General features: G+C 35.7%; 1 protein-coding gene across 1 annotated transcript in view; it reads left to right on the forward strand.

Annotated features, from left to right (window-relative positions):
* LOC149554712 (serine hydroxymethyltransferase 2, mitochondrial-like) overlaps positions 1–24550 on the forward strand; it is a gene marked incomplete at its 5' end in the record, with an annotated part of 50881 nt that overhangs the window by 16294 nt on the left and 10037 nt on the right. The window contains 2 exon segments of the mRNA XM_089828765.1: positions 3198–3263; positions 3735–3812. Coding sequence (XP_089684891.1) covers positions 3198–3263; positions 3735–3812 — 144 coding nt within the window.

Raw genomic sequence — 24550 nt, forward strand, 5'->3', positions numbered from 1 at the left:
AAGTGTGACAGAGATGGCTTTAGTAGGCATCCGTACCATTCCTACCTAGTTACCATGGAGAACATGTGTAAAATCTCCTCAAATAATCATAGAAATTTCTCTTCATAGATTTGATCTATCAAATATGGATAAGAACCTCTTCATGAGAAAAGGAGTAGAATCTTTTCTCTTTTCAGAGCCGGAAGTTTTTCAAACGTTGTTTGATCCTTTGTTAATAGATGATTCATGGGAGGCAATGAGGATTCAATTTCCCCTAGATGTACTAGGTAGGCTAGGAAAGTTTGCCTCTACGTCTGGTAAATTCGGTTAATTCATTTTATTAGGGGCAAAAGCAATGGGAAAGGAAGGAGCAATGGAGATGCAAGGTAGCGTAGGCCCCTTGGCCCATAACCGGTTTCTTTGTGACCAGCCCAGACGTAGAAGATCTAGAAGAAAATCTACCAATATTAATGATCCATATGTATGCCATAATGCTTTATCCTCCTAGCCATTATCCTATTACAATAATCCTTGCTAGGAAGAAAGCCTATGTTGTGGTAATGTACGTAATATGAATGAGAAACTCATCGATAGATAGTTTCATTCAATAGAATGATTCTTCGTTTCAAAAGAGAGTACGCCAACATATAGCAAAAATGATCTATGGTAATAGATTGATCTATGTGATCACATTGCCTAACTTCTGACAAATTCTTGTAAGGCCGATTAACAAACCCAAATTTGTTTTAAACAATTGAATATGATACCAGAATAAGACCACATGGAAAAAAGAAAAGAGAAAGCGATCAATTCTGCTGCATTATGGAAGAACATTTAGGAGCCTTGGAAGCTAGAAGGAATTTATTCTCCATTCTTGACAAGATTTATTTGACCAAGATATCATATGATTCCACATGGAAGAGATTTTGAAGGTGAAGGCTTAGGTTTTCGCTGCAAGGATGGATAAAGATTTTTCCTTGATTTGCAACCATAAAGTAATAATTTGTGATTTTCCTCCCTAGGTTTGCTCATGAAAGCCAATTATATGATGGTACTCACATGTTCCACTAGGTTGTGATAATCTGTTTGTCACCTTTATAAATTGCAATGGCACAATGAGATCATCTTCAGTACTTTCTGAAATGATCTCTACCCATGGGATTTTAATATTTTTACTATCATTCATGAGCGTCTTGAATGGGTCTTGTTGATGGGATTTTTTTTATAACTTCAACATGCATGATGAAACACTTAGTATCCCAGGATGAAACATCAAACATCAAATTCTCTCTTGTATAAGGAAGCTTAGATGCTAAACAATGTATATGATTATGTGATCAACTAAGACAACCTCAGGGGTTCTAATTGTGGACTTATGCTAGCAATCACTTGTAGACTTATGTTATCCATTAAATGGATATCAACTCTGCAAATGCAAATGATTTAACAATGTAAGTTCTTCAACTAATTTTAACCAAACAAATTGCAGATAGGTATGGGTTTAGAAATCTAGATTAACTCTAAATGTAAGATACGATTGATGGTGAGGTGAAACTCTAACGAGTCCGTGTTTCGCCAAATCAACTATGCTAAGGAGGGTGCAATATTCTAAGGATGCATTGTCAATACCCATCCAATACAAATTAATATTTCCAATTAAAGTTAAATGCTTGCAATAAGGTGTAGATTAACCTTCACTACTACATGCAATCAACAAGTAGCAAAACATATGGACACTAGCTTCACCACTGATCCCCAACCAACAATATATTCTATTCATATAATTCTACTTCTATTTAACATAAATTAAAATCCTAATCTAAGTGAGGAAATGTAGAAACTATGCAATACTTCAAAGCTTCACAAACATTCACCATGATATCAACATTGAAGAAGGAATAATTTTTCAGTATATGTTAGCACCAATCACTCGAAGTGTCTCTCTTTCACAAATGAGGCGGCCTTCCTTTGATAGTTGCTCCAAGTACAATGAATGGCCAATATCGATTTAAGATCCAGGGTTGAGATTAAGACAAAACATCCCTAATGTAACTCAAGCTACAAGCATTAAAGTCTTATCCAATTCCATAAAAGAACCACCTTGTGGGCTAATGAGAAAATCACATAGCTCTTGTAGACCAATGAGAAAGTAGGTTATGTAGTGGCATTAGGTGGACTCCACCTGTATGCTTGGAATGATTTGATTGGATGTTCTTGGACACATGTAATTAAGGATCTAGGAGTAATTCATTTAATGTATGGCCATTTATAACTTCAATTTGGGTTTCCCACTTTCAGAGTTAGCCAAATTTTCAAAATTCAGACTTTTACTGAAGCACAACCTCTTGCACCTAGATTGTTGCCAAATTTACTCTAACACCTAAGCCTACCCGCAAAAAGAGGGGGTCCCCATTTTCAATGGAGCAATGGTGTGAACACCACACGGCACATACTTTTTTCTCAAGGGTGAAAACTTAAACTCTCATCAAGCTCTATGTCAATCTTTGACTAAGGTTCACCATGGAGGATCTCACTGTTGGCAGCCTTGGTTTAATCCTACCTCATGGCCTTGATTCCTAACTGGGCAGCACCTAAAGCTTTCTCAAACTCAGCCTAAGGACTATTTAAAAAACTTTTGAGATCGCCAAGTAAGGCTACTTGAGAGAACTACTTTACTGCCTAAGTGGAAAGAGGGGGTCCCTATTTGCAATGGGGCAATGGTGAAAACGTCACAACAGGTCCTCCATGATATTAATGAGTAAAATTAGTTCTTAGTTTTTATATATGGGACTTAAACACCCAGTGGTGTTTATGGATAAAGGTAGATGGTCAACCTTATTTGTATTTGTGACTGCTAAAGTTTCATTGGATTCTTTTAATGAAACTATAAGTTTAAATACGCATGACTACTATAGCATAAAAATCATTCAATTCAGGATATCTTTCTGAAGTTCGATACATACCCTAACTTTTACTTTCGGTGTCCACATACATGTTTTCTATGAATCCCAAGAAGTTAATTTGGAAATCAATATAGATAATTTGATAAGTTTTTTAACCCACTCTAATAAATGCTACCAACTTTATATTTAGTTTCTTTTTAACTTCAATCTAATTTCATATTTAGAAACTTTTAATTTTAAATTCTTGAGCATGCTGTTTTGATTTCAAGAAAAAAATACATGTTCAGTAACTGTATTTTTCATGGCTGTATGCAGGCAGCTACACCTGAGTTTAAATCATATCAGCAACAAGTCCTCAGCAATTGTGCTCATTTTGCACATGTATGACTTCTTTGCTCTTCTTTATTTTCTAGCATTATCTTATACATTAACAGTGCAAAAGAAAGATGTCGGTCATTACATATTAATTTATCGTTTTTAATGGAAGCAAATCACTGAGCTGTTTCAGTTAATGCATGAAATTTTTACAGTCCCAACTCCGATATTGATTTATGCATGGTAAATTAGACAGCATTTGTTTCAAAAAGCAGTCAGTAAAATTTTAATCAGTATTTAACAGATACGTGACCATACAAAAACTGATGCATTTATGACAATTTTACCCATATTGTTTTCTATGGAGATCATTGTATTCTCCATTAATGTGAATTTTATGACAATCACTATTTCACCAGATTATATGCAAATACATATCTTTTTGTTATCATAAGAAAAAAAATTTGCTCAATGTCATGCCATAAAGATCCAGGTTGATATCATTTTTGGCCTGACTGAAGCTCTTTGTATTGGCAGTGCCTGACTAAAAGAGGGTATGAACTTGTTTCGGGTGGAACAGAAAACCATTTGGTTCTTGTAAATTTGAAGAGTAAGGTAAGCACATTGAGATATATCTAGCCAAACAAGATTGAAATGGTAGAACCAACTACTGAAGTGCACATAATGCTAACTACTCAGAATTCAGAGTTTAGTTTCCTGTTTGAGGCTTTAAGCCAATATTTAAGTATTACTGTTTGTTTTCTGAATTTATGTGCTCAGAAGAGCTAACATGCTCAAAATGAATTCAATGATTGACTGTTTTTATTCTTAAGGCACATTTCTAGGTTTCAAGATTTTTGCTGCTTTTTGTAAATTTGAGTTTTCTGGATTGAATGAGTTTGACTCTTCTTTAAAAACAAAATTGGGATTTTTCAATTTGGTACCCACATTCTGTTACTTGAAAAATATTTCTTCTTGCAGATTAAAAGCATGTTGATGCATGATTTGATGTGTGTGCACGTACATGCAATCTTGCTATGCAATAATGTTAATGCAGTGATTAGCTAGTATTATGAAATGCTCCTTGGCCACCTGCAGCCCTAAGAAATACTCTTTGATGTCCCTTAGAAATAAGGCAACGTTTCCTTTACTTATCGCTGCCACTTTAAATTTCTAATTTGACACTCAATAAACAGTGCCCATGACTAATATTAAATTTCTGCACTTCTACTCTATCAATCATTGCTTGTATGGAATTTGTCTTATATGATTTTGGTGTTATATGGAATCTTCTAGCTTGGAGGTTAATCTTTTCCTTTGATAGCTTCTTCTTTTTGTTAATTGATTGCTGCAAATTATAAAATCTTTATCATTGCTTTTTCCTAATTCCTTTCTTCATATTATCTTCACTGCTCTTTAATCATTAACCAGATCATTACTATGTAATCACAACCTTCTAGCATAATAAATTGCCACCTAAATTAACATCAATTTTATGCTTCTTATCATATATACTGGCACATTGATAAATATAAAGTCTCTATCTAAGTGTGGTTAGTGAAGGGATTTTTCTTCATTGCTCCATGTTTCACATAATCAAATTAGGCACCATAATTTGTAATACATTGTGGCCATGAGGCTGCCCTATTCTCTCTCCTATTGGACCTCACCATAGGATCACACTATAGCACCACAGTGTAGGACCTCACTGTATGGACTGTAACTTCCCTCTTCGATGACTGAAACTCACACCCTTTGATTTCTAGTATGGTCTTTGGCAGACATATTCGATGTAGTGATTAATGTATTATGCCTGAGAGAATTGTAAGATACTTGACACAACATCAACACAAGGATGAATAGTATATTGATATGCAGTGTAAGATAAGATAAGATAATAATATTAATGTCCACGAAAAACCAACAAGGTTTACGGGATTGAGCATAAAAACAGAAGAGCCAGCCAAAGCAGAAGCACCAAACGGTGACTGAGAAGAAACAGAACAAGAGAGAAGATAAGGTAAGGACTAAGGGTCCTTCCTTGTCACAAAGAAGTCAGTAATAGAAGGATAAGCCCATGGACAATCCATAATCTTAGACTATCGTGTAGAACCACTGTATGACTATCGCTGTTTGGAGAGATTGGTGTAGTGTCTAATCGATCTAGAATTAGAAGTACTGGGATGCCTTTTCAAACCTTGTGGAGAAGATAGGGGAGAGAAAAAGACAGTAATGAGCTGATCTGAAGTACGCCCCTGAGGTATAAAAGACTGTAGGGTAATCTCTCGAAGACGGGTGGCCTCCTGAAGATAAAGTGAAAGACATTGCTGATCAATATAACTGAAGAACATCGAAAGAGAAGAACAATCTCTGAAAAGGCAGTAAAATCTCCCTCTGATCTCCTAGTAGAGAGGACATCAAAAAATGAAGTGGATCTCAGTCTCAATCTCTACCAAAGCACATAACTGACATATCTGATAAGCCTAATCCATATGGTGTTCAGTCCGAGCCTGAAGGCAGTGAGAACCAACCCTGAATGAGCCTAAGGAAAACCGTAAAGCATGATTCTAGCATCAATAGAGATAAGCAGGGCGAGCAATAATACCATCCTGAAGCACAAGAAAATGCTGAGCATAGAATGCCATCCTAGGTCGAAGACCTTCCGGGGGATTACTCCAGGAAGTGGTAATGTATTGTCTGTAAATATCCTGTCTGACATGCTCGTTCAACTCTTGACGTAAGGGGAGAAGATGAGCATGAGCATCAAGTGAAAACTGATAAGGAGGAAGACGATCTATCTCAATACCAATCAAACCCAACAAAGAGGTGGCCTGGGCATACCAACAATGAGATCTAGTAGAGGTGTCAGATCTCATAATCTCAACAAAGAACAATATGCTAGATGAGAGAATTTGTGCTAGTCAACCCCCAACTTCATAAAATCACAAAGTCGATGAAGAAACCAAATCAAGTAAAAAATGACGACAAGTTTGAGAGGATGAGCTCCAAACTCAGCTAAGACAATGTTGCGAGGAGTGAGTCTGTGACATCTTATGATATGCTGTAACATTAACGTCTAAACCCTCTCTATAGAAGCCCAAGCAGAAGCAATTAGAGAAGGCCCCCAAGCCATCGAGCCATAGAGGATTGTTGGACGAACCAAGGAGCCAAAAAGGGACAACTTGGAAGAAATATCTTGAAAATGATATTTGAAGCAGTGTCTTTCCAACAAAATTAGGGAATCCATGCCCTTACTAACTCTGGACTGAATGGCTGGTCTCAAGCTAAAACGCGGCCTCGAGAGCTTCACACCGAGATACATATAAGAGGAAGTAATCTCAACCTCCTGACCCTAAAAGAAGAAATGAAGATGAGAGGTCTTTAAATAGTTAAAGACCATAACCCAAGTCTTAGACAAATTCACTACAAGCTGCTGCTGATCACAAAAAGAAGCCAACCCATCAAGGAGTCTTTGCAAGTTGTCGGGAGAAGAGGCCAAGAAAGCCACATCATCAGCAAATAGGAGAATGGAGATCAAAACCTAATGTAAATAGCACCCATCACCTAGTTGAGAGAAGTTCACAAGAAAATCCTCCAACTCATCAATATGAAAGCCAAATAGTGTAGGAGAAAGAAGATAGCCTTGCTTCACTCCAATGGTACTCTAAATCAGAACAGAAAAACCCTCTGGAGTCTTGAGTCTACCGGTTACCTTCTCATAAAGCCTCATAATAGTAGTCTAACAAATCTGAGATCCCAATCTCTTGAAGTCTCTGAAATAAGGCCAACCTAGGAACAATGTTGAAAGCCTTATGGAAGTCCACAAAACAATAATATACCTTCTGAGAGCAATGCCTAGCCTCCTCAATGATAGCCCACAGCATGAATACATGGTCCATAGTCTGATAGTTTTCCCGAAACCCAGCCTGCCCTTTAGCTCTACAGCCTCTTTTATCAAGTTCACTAGATAACATGGTGTTCAGAGCAGTGGCATACAGTTTGGCAAAAGAATGTCCAATCATAATAGTTCTATAGTTACCCAGATCAGAAGCAGGCCCAGACTTATGAATAGGTTAAACCACATGTCTAGACCAGGACTTAGGAAACCTAGTGCAAACCACTCTATTAAAGAGTGTATGAAGGTAAGATCCAAGAACCAAAGCACCAATTTTGAAGAGTTCTACTTGGAAACCCTCTTCATCAGCTGCTCTACTGCATCTCAAAGATCTGATAGCCTCAATAATACTAGAGTAGGTGAACAAATGGCAGTAAGGAGGTGGAGTGGAGTGAAGAGGTGGCTGCCCAGGAATGTTATAAAGTGTAATAATATGGGAGGTCAAAAAGTGGTAGTCAAGAGTGGAGGATGGGGGGGAGCACCGCGGGAAAAGGGTACGCCAAAAGATCTAGGGATTCTAAATAAGCGTGGAGCAAAGGGTTTTGCATTGGAAAGAGGCAAAAGAACATTTCTTGTGGCAAAGAAAATGAAGGCATGAAAGGTGCAGGTGGGTGTAGGTAGGAGACTGAGTCTTAAGGGCGATGCAAACCGAGTGATGGAAAGCTTTGCAATTAGTATCAAACCATTTATTCATAGGGCAAGTATTCCGATGCTTAGCTCTAAGAGAGGGAGGGGAACGGTGAGGAATAGAAAGGAGAGCAGAATCCCAGATGGTAGAGGCAAGTGAATCAAACATGTTAGATGCAGCAAGCGACTCACTAAAACTAGCAGGTGTTAGAAATCTCCTAAGGTGATAAATGAAAAGTTCACCATCACTCTGGGGGTAATGAAAGTGAGTAGGAAAGGAGACAGGATCAGCCGGAATGAAGATTTCGCCAAATGCAAAGAGAGCAGACTAGGGTGGCTATTAACCACCAAAATTGAGAATATCCAAATAGGGAGGATCTTGTACCACTGAAGCATAAGATAGCACCGAACTTCAAACTAGAGTTTGCAAATACAAATAAAATATCCAAACCACATACCTACAACAATAACTAACTTGGCCTTATAAATGGCTCCTAGAAACTTCCCGAAGGAGTACAAATGTGCTAACATAGTCGAAACATTACAACTAATAAATCAAAAAGGGATTTGAAAGATATTATTATTTAAGTTTTGGGGCCATACAAATAATTTATTTTAATTGAACTATTTAATTATTATATTATTATTTTGGCCCTCTTTTTTATAGCTAAATTAATTAATTAAAGACATTCTTTATATTATTATTTAATTTTTGGGATCACTTAATTAATTAATCAATCTAATTAAGTCAATATAATTTTGGGGACATTTGTCCTCATGCAATCTGCAAACTCCAGGATCCGAAACCATGTGCGAACAAAAGTAGCCATATCCGTTGAAATATCTATGTTGCGTCATGATCACATTCATAGACTTGGATGTAGGCAAGAAGTCTCCATCAAGCTTTCACTACTCCACTCCAATATAAATGTTTCCATGTCTGTAGTCATTAGGATTTGACTGAAGCCAATATCAAACACATAAATTCTCCTATCCCAAGCTTTCCTACTATCATGCCAATCAATCTCTTTCAAAATGGTCTGGAATTTCAAAGCTCAGGCGCACCTTATTATTCCCATGAGAAAACCACTCATATGAAGAGATAGCATTCATGCATTCTTCATGCCCAATCCAAGGGTAAATTCCATTTTCAACCAATTGTAGAGATTGCTCTTGAAGGGGATCATTTTCAAATTTTGCATCTCTTTAATCCTTGCAGTAGTCTTGAAAATTTAGGTGTTCTCCACTTGAAGGGACAATTGTTGTCTCTTGCTTGTCCATATCCTTTTGTAGTTAAGGTGAACTTGTGAATTTCATCTTTCTTTGATTTAGATTAAGTTCCTAATTTAGGATCCAACTCCTCTTTTCTTTTCCTTACGTAGTACCTATCAAATGATTTGTTAGCCTTGATCTCCTCACATGAAGAGATGGCATTCATGGCATTATTGGATTGAAGGAAAAATAGTGGAGCCCACTTATAAATAAGGGCTAACCTTGATTTTAAACACAATTAAAGGGATAGAGGACTTGCTGTCAAATTTAGGTGTTCATTAAGTAAAATCTTGATGTCCAATTATGCAAGCTATAATGAAAACACAAAAATGAAGGTGCTAAACAATCGCAAAATTGTACACAATTCAAGTGCTTACAATTTACGACATAAAAATTACATACAACATAAAGTGATCCATAAAATTGAACACATAATATTATAGGTCTCAGGTTCTAAATTATTGGTCAAATCACAAGTAACACCTTAAATCTACATGCATCGGTTTCTATCTAGTAAGATATACATAAAAAAATACAAACTTCTAAAGTAATAATAATGGGTATCCATACATTCAATTTGTTATTTGGAAAGAATAATTTCATTAGACAAAAACCAAAGTCACAGTATTAATATTAGACAATATTCTACTTTTGAGTACATGAGATTTTACATATTGCCAATCATAAAGATTAGCATATGATTGCCTATGATTATGATTAGGGAACTCAGTTTGGGACCGTTTGGTTTACAAAGAATTCATTGTGAGAATACAAATTTCCTCCGTTCGGTTGCACATTATGAAATTGGAATGCTAGCCAAATAAGCATTATCTTTTTTTATTCAATTTTTTAACATGAATACTAAACAAATCAATCACAAAAACGTGATGAAGTTATTGGACTACTACCTCGAAACCAACTTTATGCATTCTAAGCTTCACAACAAAGAAAGAGCATCATTGCTACGATTCATATTAGAGAAGCTAATAGGTAAAAGCTCAGAAGAAGTTAAAAATGAAAAGATATATATTCAGATTCTTCAAAACAATTAATTGCCAGAGAAATAAAGCATTCTTATTGTTTATGTGCAATTACAACAAAACTAATTTGTTTCCTCTATAACAATTTTAAAGAGTGTTTTAGCAGGCAGAACGAAAGTGCAGGTGCCTTGGATATATTAAACCTACCAATAATGAAATCCTTAAAATTGTGCTCAATAGAACCCAGAAACACTTATTATGATTGACGTGAAATGAGACATCATGCAAAGGATTGCTTCTAGAAAAATCATTTCATGCTGAAGAACACTTATATAAGCAAGCTCAAAAAAATGGCTCTGGCAACAATAAAGAATGTGAGGTTCCAAATTAGGTCAACCTGCACAATAACAAGACGAGAATAAGCCCAATCGCTCTGTTATTCCTCCAACTATTCAGTGGTCCTCTCGGCAACGAGCATGGAGTGCTCGTAATTCTTAAGTTGCTTCTGCTGAATTGTCATTTCCCAATAGTGCGCTAGTGTCCATCGCCACGTCCGAGATTGAATTTGTCCATGTTTTGCTCAATTTGGAAAAAAACAATGAATTTGTTTACTTAGCGTACCTATGCATAACAACTCCAGATGCATACCTGTGCAGAGCAACTTGAGACACGACAAAAATTTCGAGTAGAGCAATGTGAGCGGGAAATAAAATAGGTTAGGCGAACCTCAACAAAACTTCATTTTTATTTGTTCTATAATTCTTGTTTTGGCCAAATTGGAATTAAAATGAGAATTACATCAATTCCACCTATTTAGGTGGAATACCAAATCAAGGTTTTGGGGGTTAAATGGGCATACGGAATTCTATTTTTTTACAACTCCAATCCCGATTTGGCTGACCCAAACAGAGGATTTATATTTTTTTGAAATTCAAAATGCCAATTCTAATCGAATTCTGGCAACAAAACGGGCCCTAAAGGTAGAAATTAAATGCAAATACCACAAGGATACGTAACTCACGGTATCAATACCAATATAAATGCATATGAATGTTGCATGTAAAATAACCACCAAAAGAAGTGAAAAGTATTTAGGACAGCTATTCATGTCCACAAATGATCTTATAGATAGCAATCCAACACATGATCGATGACAATAAATATGGAGAAGCGGTAGATATTGAGGCCCGATAAAATCACAAACAAACAAATAAATGATTATACCATTGAAGCCATAAAAGAAGTCATCAGGGGTTGAACCAGTATCGTGGATCAAGCTCGGCTGAGAGATAGGTGTTTGGGCAGTTGTCCAAACATGGTACAAAATGTATATGCCTCGATACTCTCCAATCGTGAGAGAAGATTAAAACTTTGTTCAAAGAGAAATACAAATCATTATCACATGACTACGATTGGGTTTCATGCACAACAAAAGTAAGGATCAATTTTTTATGATTCACAATAGGGTGTAGGTTGAGGTATATCTATATTCACGGTGGTAGGAGTCTCAATGTATATATGCAAATCCATGCTTGGTTAGAAGAAAGAAAAGAAGGTGGCGGTGGAGGAGTTACAATACCAACAAGAAGTCATCGGCCCCAAATATTTAAATGGTCATTTCAAAAATATAAGGCCCGATGGAGAATAAAATAGAATAAGAAAGGTGGCCACGTATGAAATAATAATAGACCACCACCAAGGTGAAAGAAATAATAATGTCTTAGTATATAGCATCATGGTATCTATAGATACCTATATATGTATGTATGCATATACGTGTACATGTGTAAACCCCAACCATATATTTCTTACGTATACGCCAAATATCAAGTATGTGTATACGTCTTTATATATATAAAGTTGGTTTATATATGTACACATATACACGTATGTACACGTATAGATATGCAGATATCATGATGTCAACATGATAAGACATGATTATACATTAGAAGGTTCCAATCAACAACACAATTACAAAGGTATACACTTGCTCAATTTCCAATTCATGCTTAGTAATCTCTTTTACTATTAAATGATATGTAATTTAACAAGTTAGCTCATGGTCATCCAACGTACACTCTTGCCTGCCTAGTCATTATCCTTAGCCTTGGTGGTTCAGGGCTTGTGCCTATTTTCTCAGTGATGGAGGTGCCCCTCCATGCCCAATTCCTTTCTAGCAATGCTTCCCCTCTTTGACATGCTCTTGCAAGGGAATTCTTCACGATTATATTATATTCCTCAATATAGTAACAATTTACCATAACAAATTATTATTCATAAACCACCATAATGGAAAACCACCATCCAACTTCCCATGATGAATAACCAATTTTCTAAGATTTCAAGATAACAATATAATAGCATCATAATGATTAACTAGCATGTCATCTTCATATGAAATTATAACGATTAACCATCTTACCATTTCACATGATTATAACAAATTTCAACTATCAACTGACTTCACGTGAAACCTCAATGGCTCTATGAACATTTTAAATTGGGTCAAAATTTGGGATGTAACATCCAAAGAGCAGGTTTATGATTTTTTTATAGGAGGGAGCACTTCTTATCTACAAAGATGATGTGTAATCAACACACTACTTCCATACCTATAGTGGGATGCTCGATGAGAAAGAAAGAGAATCTTTCAAGCAATTTGTGACATAGAAGAACATAAATATTGAAGAACATAACAAAGAAATCATGAAGACAAATGGACCAGATTGCCCCTAATTGAGAAGCTATTGCAGATATGCCTCCAGTTGATCCTCCAGTTACCACAGATGATGCTCATTTTGGATATATGAGCATGCAAGCAAAGTTTCATGGCAAGATCAATTTGGTTTTGAAGATATTGAAATTTTTGTTTTAACGAGGTGGTATGAAAACTTTGAACTCAATGTGGAAGGCGTTGGAGGCTTAGGAAGGGGTCAGAACTTCTTTGGCACTTTATTACCTAATTGTAGAGAACTTCAAGAGGTTTTCAAAAAGTGGTGATAATAGAAAATCATGTATAAGGTTTAAAAGATATGGCCTCCAAAAGTTGTGCTACTTTAGAAGGAAAAATAAAATCCTTTAAAATACTCCAATGAGTGCCAAAACCCATTTGGCACATATTCTCAGCATATTTCAACATAGGGAAACATAATATAAAGATGGTCGATGTTAAAAGTTAAAACGGAGGTTATGATATCCAGAACATTCTTGGGTGGTTAAATTTTACAATATATAGAAGACAAATAGGGGTTACCAGGGGTAGCTCTGATCGTGCCTATGGTGTTTTTGTCTTGCGGATAATTGTAATGAAAATGGTCATGTGGCTATAGCATGTTAGTTTTTTGAATATTGTACTATCATTTCATTGAAGATGATAGAAAGCAAGTACTTGTAATCGTTCAATTTCTGATCGTGCCTATGGTGGTTTTGTCTTGCGGATAATTGTAATGAAAATGGTCATGTGGCTATAGCATGTTAGTTTTTTGAATATTGTACTATCATTTCATTGAAGATGATAGAAAGCAAGTACTTGTAATCATTCAATTTCTGCATTTTTTGTATATTTCCATAGTTTGTTGTGTGTGTTTGGATTGGTAAGGTGAGTACCCTTCATCACAAAGTATAATGTCCCATTTTTGAAAGAAGACTTAATAGTAAACCAAAATAATAAAATCAAAATATAAAAAGAATAACAATAAAATAAAATATATAAAAGAATAAAATTAAAATATAACATAGCTAAAATTATGTTAAGTACACTTCAATGAATGGTCAAAAGGCAAGAAATGAAATTTGCGACTCCCTCAAACATGAGATATAAAAGGGTGAGAAGAGAACTTCATTTGAAAGGGATTATAGAGGAAGGAAGAAAGAATGGCATAGGAATTAAAAAGGATTAATAGAAGAAGAAACGAATGGGAAGAAGATAAGGAAGTGACCCTTCCAAAGGGTAGAAATGAGCAGGGTTGTGACTCTATCAAAGGGTGGTAACTATGAAAGGTTGTGACTATCTCAAACGGAAGAAATAATGAAGGGTGGTAAATATGAAATGTTGTGACCATTGCAAAGGGAAGACATGTTTTGAAGGTGCAACTCTCCCTTACATTGGAAAATATAAAAGGTAGAAGGTTTGATTTGAGGAGATCAAAAGGGAGATCAATTTGGAGAATAATATATTAATCCCAAAGGTAACAATGAAAAGTGGTGATTTAGTTCTTATGCAAGGTGGAGGCGCTTCCACCAATAAAGTGTACACGAGAATTCATTCCAAGCACTAAAGGATGACTTATCAACCATCACTGATGAATCCATAAAAGAAGATCATGCATCCATCAATAATTATTTCCTCAAGCATCAAGAAAATAATCAATTAGCAAACTCAAGCAAACTATCATCAAATCCACAGTTATCATCACTTCATTTGGGATTAAGAAAACAAAAATTTCGGCAATCAAGCATCTCTCTATCAAATCAACATTCATCCAATCATTGTTCACCAGTGTATCAAACCATAATTAATTACATCATCAATCATCAATAATCTAATCAATAAACACTTAATCATCACTCAACAATACCTAAAATCATACGATCAATCTAAAAAGTGATTGGTATGAAATACAATGTTATTATTTAATATATGATCTCTTATGTATTTTGATATGGTTGACATTGAGAATTGTTAATCCATCTAGATTCTCTAATTATTTATCTAACCTATTTATTCTCTAACAGAAATATCCCATATAGAGAGAGGGGGGTTGGTTCAATATTCTTCTCGAACAGAGTATCGTTCCGTATGGGGGTCTCTATCATTCGTATCAATCATTTCATTCAGTTTCCCTCTCTCTCTATATGGAGTTTGGATCTCAACTCGACGTGAATCATGTAGGGGTTAGTAAGGTGGCATGATTGGGAGGGTAGAGAAAAGTTCCCATCTAAGTAGGCCACTCTATGTTGGATGGGCAAGAGTTCTTGTCACTTATGGACCAAGGGATTGTTACAAGCTAGAGTTGTCGTTGCACCCAAAGATCGACCTGTTAGTGCCCAATACAACCACTAGACTTATACAACACAGGAGGCGGTTAAGCCATGTCATGAATCTCAAAGGGGAAGGCTGGCGGTTAGTCCAACAATTTCCCCCTCAGCGTTACCCGAGGAGATTCGAACCTGTGATCAAGCTCTGATACCACTTGTTACAAGCTAGAGTTGCCGTTGCACCAAAAGATCAACTTGTTAATGCTTGATACAAACACTAGACTTATACAACATAGGAGGCGGTTAAGCCATGTCATGAATCCCAAAGGGGAAGGCTAGCAGTTAGTCCAATACGGATATTATATCATGCCCTTGGGCATAGTTGTAGAAAATGTTGGCACATGTTGTGCATTCCTCTCCAATCCTTACGATGGTTGGTTATTGGAAGTGAAACTAGAAAATAGAAGCAATCATGTATAGTTTAGTAAGGAGACACGATTGGGAGGGTAGAAATAGGTTCCCCATATAAGTAGATCACCCCATGTTGGATGGACGAGAGTTACTACCACTTGTGGGTCAAGGGGTGTTATATCAGGAACTTGGGCTTAGTTGCGGTGAATTTTCTAGGCAACTTATCACATGCTCCTCTCCAATCCCTATGATGATTGGTTCTTGGAAGTAAAACTACAGAATAGAAGCAATTATGTAGGGGTTAGTAAGGAGACAAATTTGGGAGGGCAGAGATAGGTTCCCCATCTAGGTAACTTGCCCTATGTTGGATAAACAAGAGCTCTTGCCACTTGTGGGCCAAGGTTTTCGATATCATGCCCTTGGGCTTAGTTGTGGTATATATTTTGGGCTCTTTATCATACTTTCTTCTCCAATCCCTATTATTGTTGATTATTGGAAATGAAGCTATAAAGTATGTGCTGTTATCACTTATTTACTTAAAAAAGTTCAATGGCTATTTGATGATTTTAATAGATATATTTGTAAATAAATTATGTTGTGGAATTGTTACATTGGACAAAACTCAGGTATACCCCAATTTGAGGACATTACACAAAGGCTATATTTATTACCAACAAACAAGATATTATCTTTGTTTGTGGGGTCATGTGACTATTAGCAGTTAAGCCTTAGTACTTACAAAGCTAAAGTAGCTACTAGTTTTCAACTATTTACACCAATCTTTTAGGATAAATAAAGGAGAAGACTAATTCTTTGCAACCCATTCACATTTTTCATCAGGTACAAATCTTGCATTTATGAATGCCACCCTATATGACAATCACCCATCATTCATTTGTGATGCTAATAAGATATGGCGTCGAATATGTATATGCATTTCACTCAACTAGCATTGCTTTCTGCTCTCTATCAAGCCTTACAAAGTAAAAGTCAAAGTTTCATCCTCACTCAAATTTCATACCAACAGTTACTAATATTGTCAAAACCAATTCCATCTACATAAATATGCATAACAAAAATAGTGATATAAAATAAATTCAGTCATGTCAAAGTATAATTGGTAGTAGTCAAAATATACTCACCATGTAACAATTACACAAAAGCCTGTATATGGATCCAAGTGATTTCCTACTATAGTATGATTAGATGATATCACCAATCATAATCATATTATATTATGACTTTCTTCTGGATGGAACACAACATGCATCAAGAAGGCCACATAAACACCATTTAAACTTCGAATGACTTATGCAAGTAGTTATGATCTTGTCTTAACCATGATCAATTAATGACAGAGGCATACTCAAGACAACTAGCTACACTATAACCAGTAGACCATCATAGGACAATGTACACTCAATAATATTCATGATAATACTGTAAACATGTCTTAACTTCATTTACCTTGCCGTGCAAACCCATATTCTTATTATAGTGCAATTTACAGACTAGATAATATTTTCTCTTCAGATTTATAATTTATGACAAATCTGACCTTAATGGTCGGCAGTAAGTGATTTAATATCAGCAATATATTTGTAAATCAATCCCATTTATTGTGGATAACAAAGCTTTACCACAGTCCATTACATTCCTCCTCAAAACAAATACAACTTCATAAATAATTCCAAAGATGAATCTCAAGTTTAACATCAACATGCCTATTAAACAGAATCTAAGGGATATTTGTCAATAGGATCACTGTAGTAAAAATCAATATAAATTCTGTCCTTTTCAGACCATTTTAGTTTTAAGCCAGAAGTGTATTAATCCCAGTCACTAATGGATCCAAAATATAGTAGATAGGTTTTGCCATTATTCAAGATCCGATGCTTAGTCCTCGGTTTCAATTATTGCAGGCATCATGTACACATTGTATGTTAGTTGCCTCTATTTTCCAGTGGTTTAGAATGCATAGTGCATTGATAAGAATCAGAAGCCATTGATATTGATTTTTTATTAACATTAATAGCAGTATACGACTGGATTGATGATCAAATAATATGAATCTAATTAATTCTCAGTAAGTAAATCTACACTTTCTCCCCCATGTGAGTCATTTGGAAACTCCAACGAATTCAAGATATTATTCACCAATACAAGCTATCAGGGAGAACTGATTACAAGTTGAAATCATTCAAGAGAGAGGTTGTGCACAAATTCTTCTTTATTAATGTTGCAGATAATTTTGGTGTGAAGGCTGTGGCATTAGGAATGGTATTTGCTTCTGCAACATGTGACAAGATTTCATTTTCTAATATGTCAGGAGTATGTGAAAATCCTTTTCCAAATATTGGAGCATAGCAAGAAGGATACTAATTAAATATGCTTAATGGTTTCTAACTCAAAGGCTGTTTTGAACAAATCAAATTTTGTAACTTAACCAGCCACATTTGTTAAACAGCTTGTGTGCCTAGTCTACACTTTCAATTTTTTCACACAGTTTTACCCCATGAGTGCGTTAGAAGAGGGTTATATTGTATTGGTTGAATTGTCAAATGATATTCCTGATTTATAACTTTTGGGGATAACTCTTCACCTGAATGTCCCATAACCAACTTTGGAATGGTGACTACAGAGATGGATAAAGATTAATAAATGCAAAGGTAGCAATCATGTTTCATCCAACAAGTAATGTTGTATTTTAACTGTCCATACAGAAGCAACAAGTACCTTACCATGCAGCTCCTTGCGCTGCTATATTATGCTCTTCAATCTCGCTTGAATCTATAACTTGCGTGTCCTTCCTCCTCTTCTCCTACTTCGCTGCACTGCACCAGATATTTCTCCGATTTTCCTCTGTACATTGTGTTTTGATGGATGTGTACAACTTACTACATGGCTCAGAAACAGCTGAAGTTTGTCCTGTCTCAGTTTGATGATTTAAATTATTGAAAATCTTCCCAAACAGTCCTCATCCATTGCTTGAACCATGTTTAAGGAATATCTACCCCAAAGTGGTGTCCTTCTGCCCTTCCTAACTGTAATGTTTCTCTGCTTGCAATTGCTGTCTTACCCAATTTTAATAGCCATGACTGCAAGCTCATACCATAGTAAAGGGAGTTGCAGGGCCTTCCTTTTCTCATCTGTGCATCCAATACGTGTCTCATCAATTTTTTGTCCCTCTCAGATACTTCCTTCCTTTTCATCAAATACCTCTTTGTTTGAATTTTATTTATTATTACATCACTATCAGGGATAGCAAGAAAGGTTAGGATGATAGGTTGAATTTATTTATGTTTGAGTTACAATATAAAATTTTACTATTTTGTATTTATACTCTGTCTAATGTTAGGGATGTGATAATAAGTCACAATTCTTTATCAGATATTTGTATTCACGATCCATTTTGATTTCCATTCCTTCTCTATAGATGCCTCAAATGCTTCATCAATAGATTAAAATCTGATTCCTCTGCAGCATCTTGTAAAATAAAGAAACTTTTATGTTAGCCTCTAGTCCTATCATTGATCTTTCAGAACTGGTGGTACAGGAATAGTTCCCCTTATCTGTTCTTTATGCCAGCAGTTCAGGATTGATTTTGATACAAAGGTGGTAGGGTGGTCTTCATTCTGCAAATGATGAGGGGCTCCATGAATGTTTTTCACAAACATCAACTGGATCTCCATAAGAATCATCTCCTTTGATCCATTATAACCTCCACCAAATCAAAGTGCACAAATGGTTTATGGTGCCACCACCCACTCTACACCTTAGAAAACATATTCATATCCCTCAACCAATCACTGGTTTCATCTCATCCTCACACAATACCTAATCCCTTCACAAAACTTCTCCAACACATTCATGAAGGAAATTGCTTGTTGCTATCCCTTACATAGACCCGAATACAGTCATTCATAACTTTTGACCCTGATCATATTTCCTCGATCGCTCAAGTCAGATTTGGCACAACTTGGCCCTCTCCAACATATCCAAATCTTGGTCCGATCCAATGGTTCAATTTGGAGATATATCCTCCGCACTAAGACTGAAATTTTCAAGACAGTTATTCCGTCAACTTGACTGTCATCAGTCACTTTCCTTCAATGAAGTGCGTGCCAAAACTATGAATAAACACCTGCACACATGGGGGAATCAATATACATTATTTCCACCATCTTTCCCCCAACGATGGAGACTTTGTTCAACATGCAACTACTATTTTCACATCAAATCACCCTGGAACATCCTAGATGAGAGTTTATAGCAGTTTTCAAAAAAATAACAATAACTTTCACTATACTCAATGAAAATTGCTCATTCCAAAACCAAATTAAAGGTTATTCAATTTCCTTTCCAATTCATATAAGGTTGGACTACTACACTATTAAAAAAATGCCAAACAATCCACGTTTTCAGACTGTTATACAGAGAAACATCACAAAAAATTGCAGAATTTCAAACTTTTATTGACTCTTCTTCCAAATCTCGATCACCACTTATCATGGCTTGGATTTACATTGATTTTATAGAATTTTAATCCTCCTTGGACCGAAATCCAACCACCCAACCACCTATCAACCATATTTTGGTTAGTTTCCCACTTAATACTAAGTTGGTTGTCTACTTGACGATCTAGTTGTCAAGTAGGACAATTTTTGCCCTTTCTTCCCATTCAATATTGGACATTTAAATTGATTTGGTATTATTCAAGACCTTTACACCATGATTTCAATAATTAATAATCAAACCCCACATACTACCCTACTAACCCTTACAAATTTGCCTCAAGGGCACATATGCCTTATATGGCAAAATTGAACACTTGTCACAACTCAATGGCTCTAATGGCCATGAAATAACATAAATGACCTTTTAAGATCTATTACAATATCAAATGACCCTTGATGGTCATTTTTACTTCAACTCCACCCAAGGATCTATTAGTGACCCTGGTATGCTTCTGAGGTATGATCTTGGTGCCCCTGCACCAGATTTCCTCCATTGCTCTATCTTTCTTATATTCAATAGTTCCTCCTACATCACATTTATGTGGAGGCTGTATCCCACATCTATATTGGTGCTTCCATTTGAACATACATCAACATTATAAAGCTTATGTTTGCATATTGGAATTTGATTCTCTATAGTTGGTTCCTTGTTCAAACCTTTCAATTTATTTGATGATGCTAAATTCTCATCATATTGCAAATCTTCAACTTCACAAGAATATAGATTTTATAGTTTGCAGTATCTCCATTTTACTCAATCGTAATGTATTTCACAATTATGATGTTTCATTGTTAATTGTAGATTTGCTGCAAATTCTGATGAAATAATACTGATATATTACCTTCAACCTTGCTGGAAATGGTCCTTAAATATTCTAGACAGAATATTAATCGTTCTAGGAGAATGGTGTATAATTCTGGAAATTGTTTTTATTCTTGTTATAAATTCGCTCAAGGTAGCAATGCTAGAAGAGCAGACTTGGATGTAATGTGTGTCTTCTATCCACATCCTTGCCCCTCCTTTATAGTGAACCCAAGGGGCATGTCCTTAGAAAGGACATGACACTTTCTAGGTTGGTCCTCCATAAAACAAATTGAATTTACCAAGATTGGTGCTCCTCTTTGTTTGTCTATTAGTTAGTAGTTAAACTAACTACAAATAGGCAATCAAGGCATTAGTAAATGCTCCCAAAGGGATTGCTGATCTGCATGATAAATTAATGTATTCCGAAGGCCAATTCAGTGAAGGAAATTTCATGCATTACCAGATCTATTCGATCTGAAAAATCAGAATATTATTTTATCACAGTCACTTAGAGAATCAACACTCCCTCTTAACTTGATAATAATAATGAGAGAACATATCTAGAAACATTGATTACGATGACTAAGCATAGATTTGTACTCTATATCTATCGGACTCTTCTAAGTGTTGTGAGGTTTTCACACCATCGCCCCAAAATTTTGGGGACCCCCTTTTTTTTCGATTGCCTTCGCAATTTTCGGTCCAGAGGTTTCAAATTTGAAGATTTCACGTCTTGGACACCTTCAGAGCCAATGGGGAGAGGGTTAGATTTATTTTCACCCGGTTTCAACTTGATTTTCCAGAGCCACCAATTTCATCCTTAGGCCGAACAAATTTTGAAAGAGCAACACTTGGCAGGATAGAATTGTAAATTTTGTACTTAGACATTTTCTTTTGAAAATTTGGATATAATTATATAAAATTGGATAATTTTCAAAAAATGAAATTTTTCTTAAATTTGGTCTTTTGGAAAATCTTAATTATTTTTTTCGGTGAAGAAAATTAATTTTTGTGATGGTGAAATAAAATTGCAAAATCGATTTTTGGCTCTAAAAGAAATTTTATTTTATTTTTGTAATTTTTTTTTTTTATTGGCTTAGCTAAATCGATTTGGAGAGAAATTGCAAAAAAATTGGCTTTAATAGATTAAAATTGCCTTGAAAACTTTTTGCCTTTAATGAAATTGGTAATTTAATATTGAAAAATGACTTTTAGTTAGCCAAAATACAATTTTAATGACGTATTAATTACTAAATCCTCATTAAATGAAAATATTTAACACCCTCAAGGCATTATTTAATGTATTTTTGCAATTTAGAACTAATTGGCAATTTAGAAAGTTAATTTTCATCATGGAAAAATTAATTTTAGCTAAGTATTTAATTGTGGGCCATAATTTTGCATTAATTATTTATTTTTCTTTCTCACAAGGTCCAAGAAGAAAGTTGGGTATAAGAGGAGGCTTCTCTCCCATTTCTTCCTCACTTCTCACTTCTCCTTCTCAGGGTGTTGGTGATTTTGCAAGAGCATATCTACACTCTTTTTGCTTGCCGAATTTTGTGGAGGCCAAAATTTGTGGGAGCCGAAATTTGTGGAAGATAAAATTCTGATTTTTTCAAGAGGCTGCAATTTTTGCCCTAGGTTGGGTAATTTTATTTGGAGGTGAATTGCATGATAAATTTTTGATTTGCAAAGCGATTTGAAATTCTTGAAAGTCATATCCTAGGTTCCGAAAAGTCGCTGTAAGATTATTGGTTAAGGTGAATTTTCATCATCTAGAGTTGCAATGGGTGCTTAAGCTGACATCCATCTTTCGTTCTAGTCTAAGGATTGCTCCGCTTGGTTCTTCTTGCCTTTTGGTCCACCACTCTACCATCCCATAATCGGGCGACGAGCATGGAGAATGATAGTGCAAGTAAGAATCTCAAGCGGGCGAACACTAAGAACGACAAAGAGGATATGATGCCCAAAACTTCCTTCTTCTCAAAAATGAAGAGAATAACCGACACCAATATCGGTATAGTAGACATGATACGGATGAAGGACAGACTAAAGGAAGGACAATCCCCCTTGGCTATAGGTAGAGGTAATTTCAAATCATTTAGAGTTGCAAGGGGTCCTTAAGCTGACATCCATCTTTTGCTCTAGTCTCCTCTTGGTTTTTTTTGCCTTCTGGTCCACCCCTCTACCATCCCGTAATAGGGCGACAAGCATGGAGGATGGTAGTGCAAATAAGAATCCCAAGCGGGCAAACACTGAGAAAGACAAAGAGGATATGATGCCCAAAACACCCTTCTTCTTGAAAATGAGGCGAATAACCAATACCAATGGCAGACCATAAAAGGATATACAAAAGGCAGTTGCACATCACAACCCAAGTGTTGGCACTTCTGATGCAGAGCCACACCTTGAAAAACGCAGGAGGAATCAGACACTCAACTGAGTTGCATCAAGGGGCATCTACAACCTTCAGGATCACACACTAACATCCAACATCACAATGTATTAATTGAGTTTCTTTATACACAGTAAAAATGCATATACTCTCTAAATCCATTCTATATACTTTTCCATCCACTTAATCCATTAAACAAAAGTTTTAAAACAAATTGCCTAGAAAATACATTCTTGCTGCCTCCTGGATAGACCTGCACTCAGACATGAATAACTTTCGAACTAAAAAAGATTTACTCAATCCAACCGTTGAGATTTGGCATAACTAAGTTTCAAACAACATATAAAAATTTGAGAGAAATCTAAAGGTTCAAACTTGAGATATTGACCACGCATCAGAGTACATTTTTCTGCAAAATATTGCTTCTTGCTGTCTCTAGATAGACCTGAACTCAGACATGAATAACTTTTGAACCAGATCAAAAATATTCAATCGCCTTGCTGAAGATGGGCGTAATTAGGCCTATAACAACATATCCAAAGCTCATCAAAATCCAACGGTGCATTTGGGAGATATTACAAACGCACTGAGACTGATTTCTGCAAACATACCGAATTCAACCCAAAAATAAAAACTTGTCTTCTTCCTCTCTCTTCCTCTCTAAAAACTGACTCCCTAAATAAGGAATATGAAACGTCCCTATCCAAGAATAGGAGACTGTTTCAAAAATTATGAATATTCCTGCTGCCAACTATCTGTCCTTTTTTAGGATATGATTAGATTCTTCCACTAAAACAAACACACATGGTCCTAAGTGGCTATATTTGGAGAGTTTATCATTTCACTCCTCCATTTATGCCACCACATCATAGGACATTATTTTTAAACATAAAACTCTAAACTCACACACACAAACATTTCAAAATTTAGATTTTAAAATCAAAACTTTCTGATATTTGCTTTGTACCCTGCATTTTAGTCATATTGCAAGTTGTCTTCCTGTCGCCACCAAACTTCCTATCGTAGACGTGCTCCTGCACCATACTCCCAAATTTCAAAAGTTTCCAAGTCCCTTGGAAACACCTACAAAACAAAGCATTAGAAAAACATATGTATCCCTTCATCTTGACTTTTGGTTTGTACTTTTCCTCCATTAGAAAACTTGGCCTTTCTTGAACTTGTATCATTTGAATTTTCTCTTTCTCTTTCATCTTTACCTTTGGTTTTTTTTCCATTGGTAAGATAAAAATTATTTGCTGCTCACTATGCATCCACTTCATCATATTCTGAATTTGTATGGCTGCTACATACACTTGCAACTTCATCACATTCTGAATTTTTATTATTGCTGTATACACTTGAATTTTTATTCTGAATTTTATGTCCCGAAAATAATTTGTTGCCCTGTCATAAATATATTCAGCCTCATCTTCTTTGTCCATAACATCATCTGATACCTCTTCTTTGGAAA

Source organism: Cupressus sempervirens, chromosome 5, assembly GCF_028749045.1.
Source record: "Cupressus sempervirens isolate cs-2001-9-10 chromosome 5, ASM2874904v1, whole genome shotgun sequence".
Lineage (NCBI taxonomy): Eukaryota > Viridiplantae > Streptophyta > Pinopsida > Cupressales > Cupressaceae > Cupressus > Cupressus sempervirens.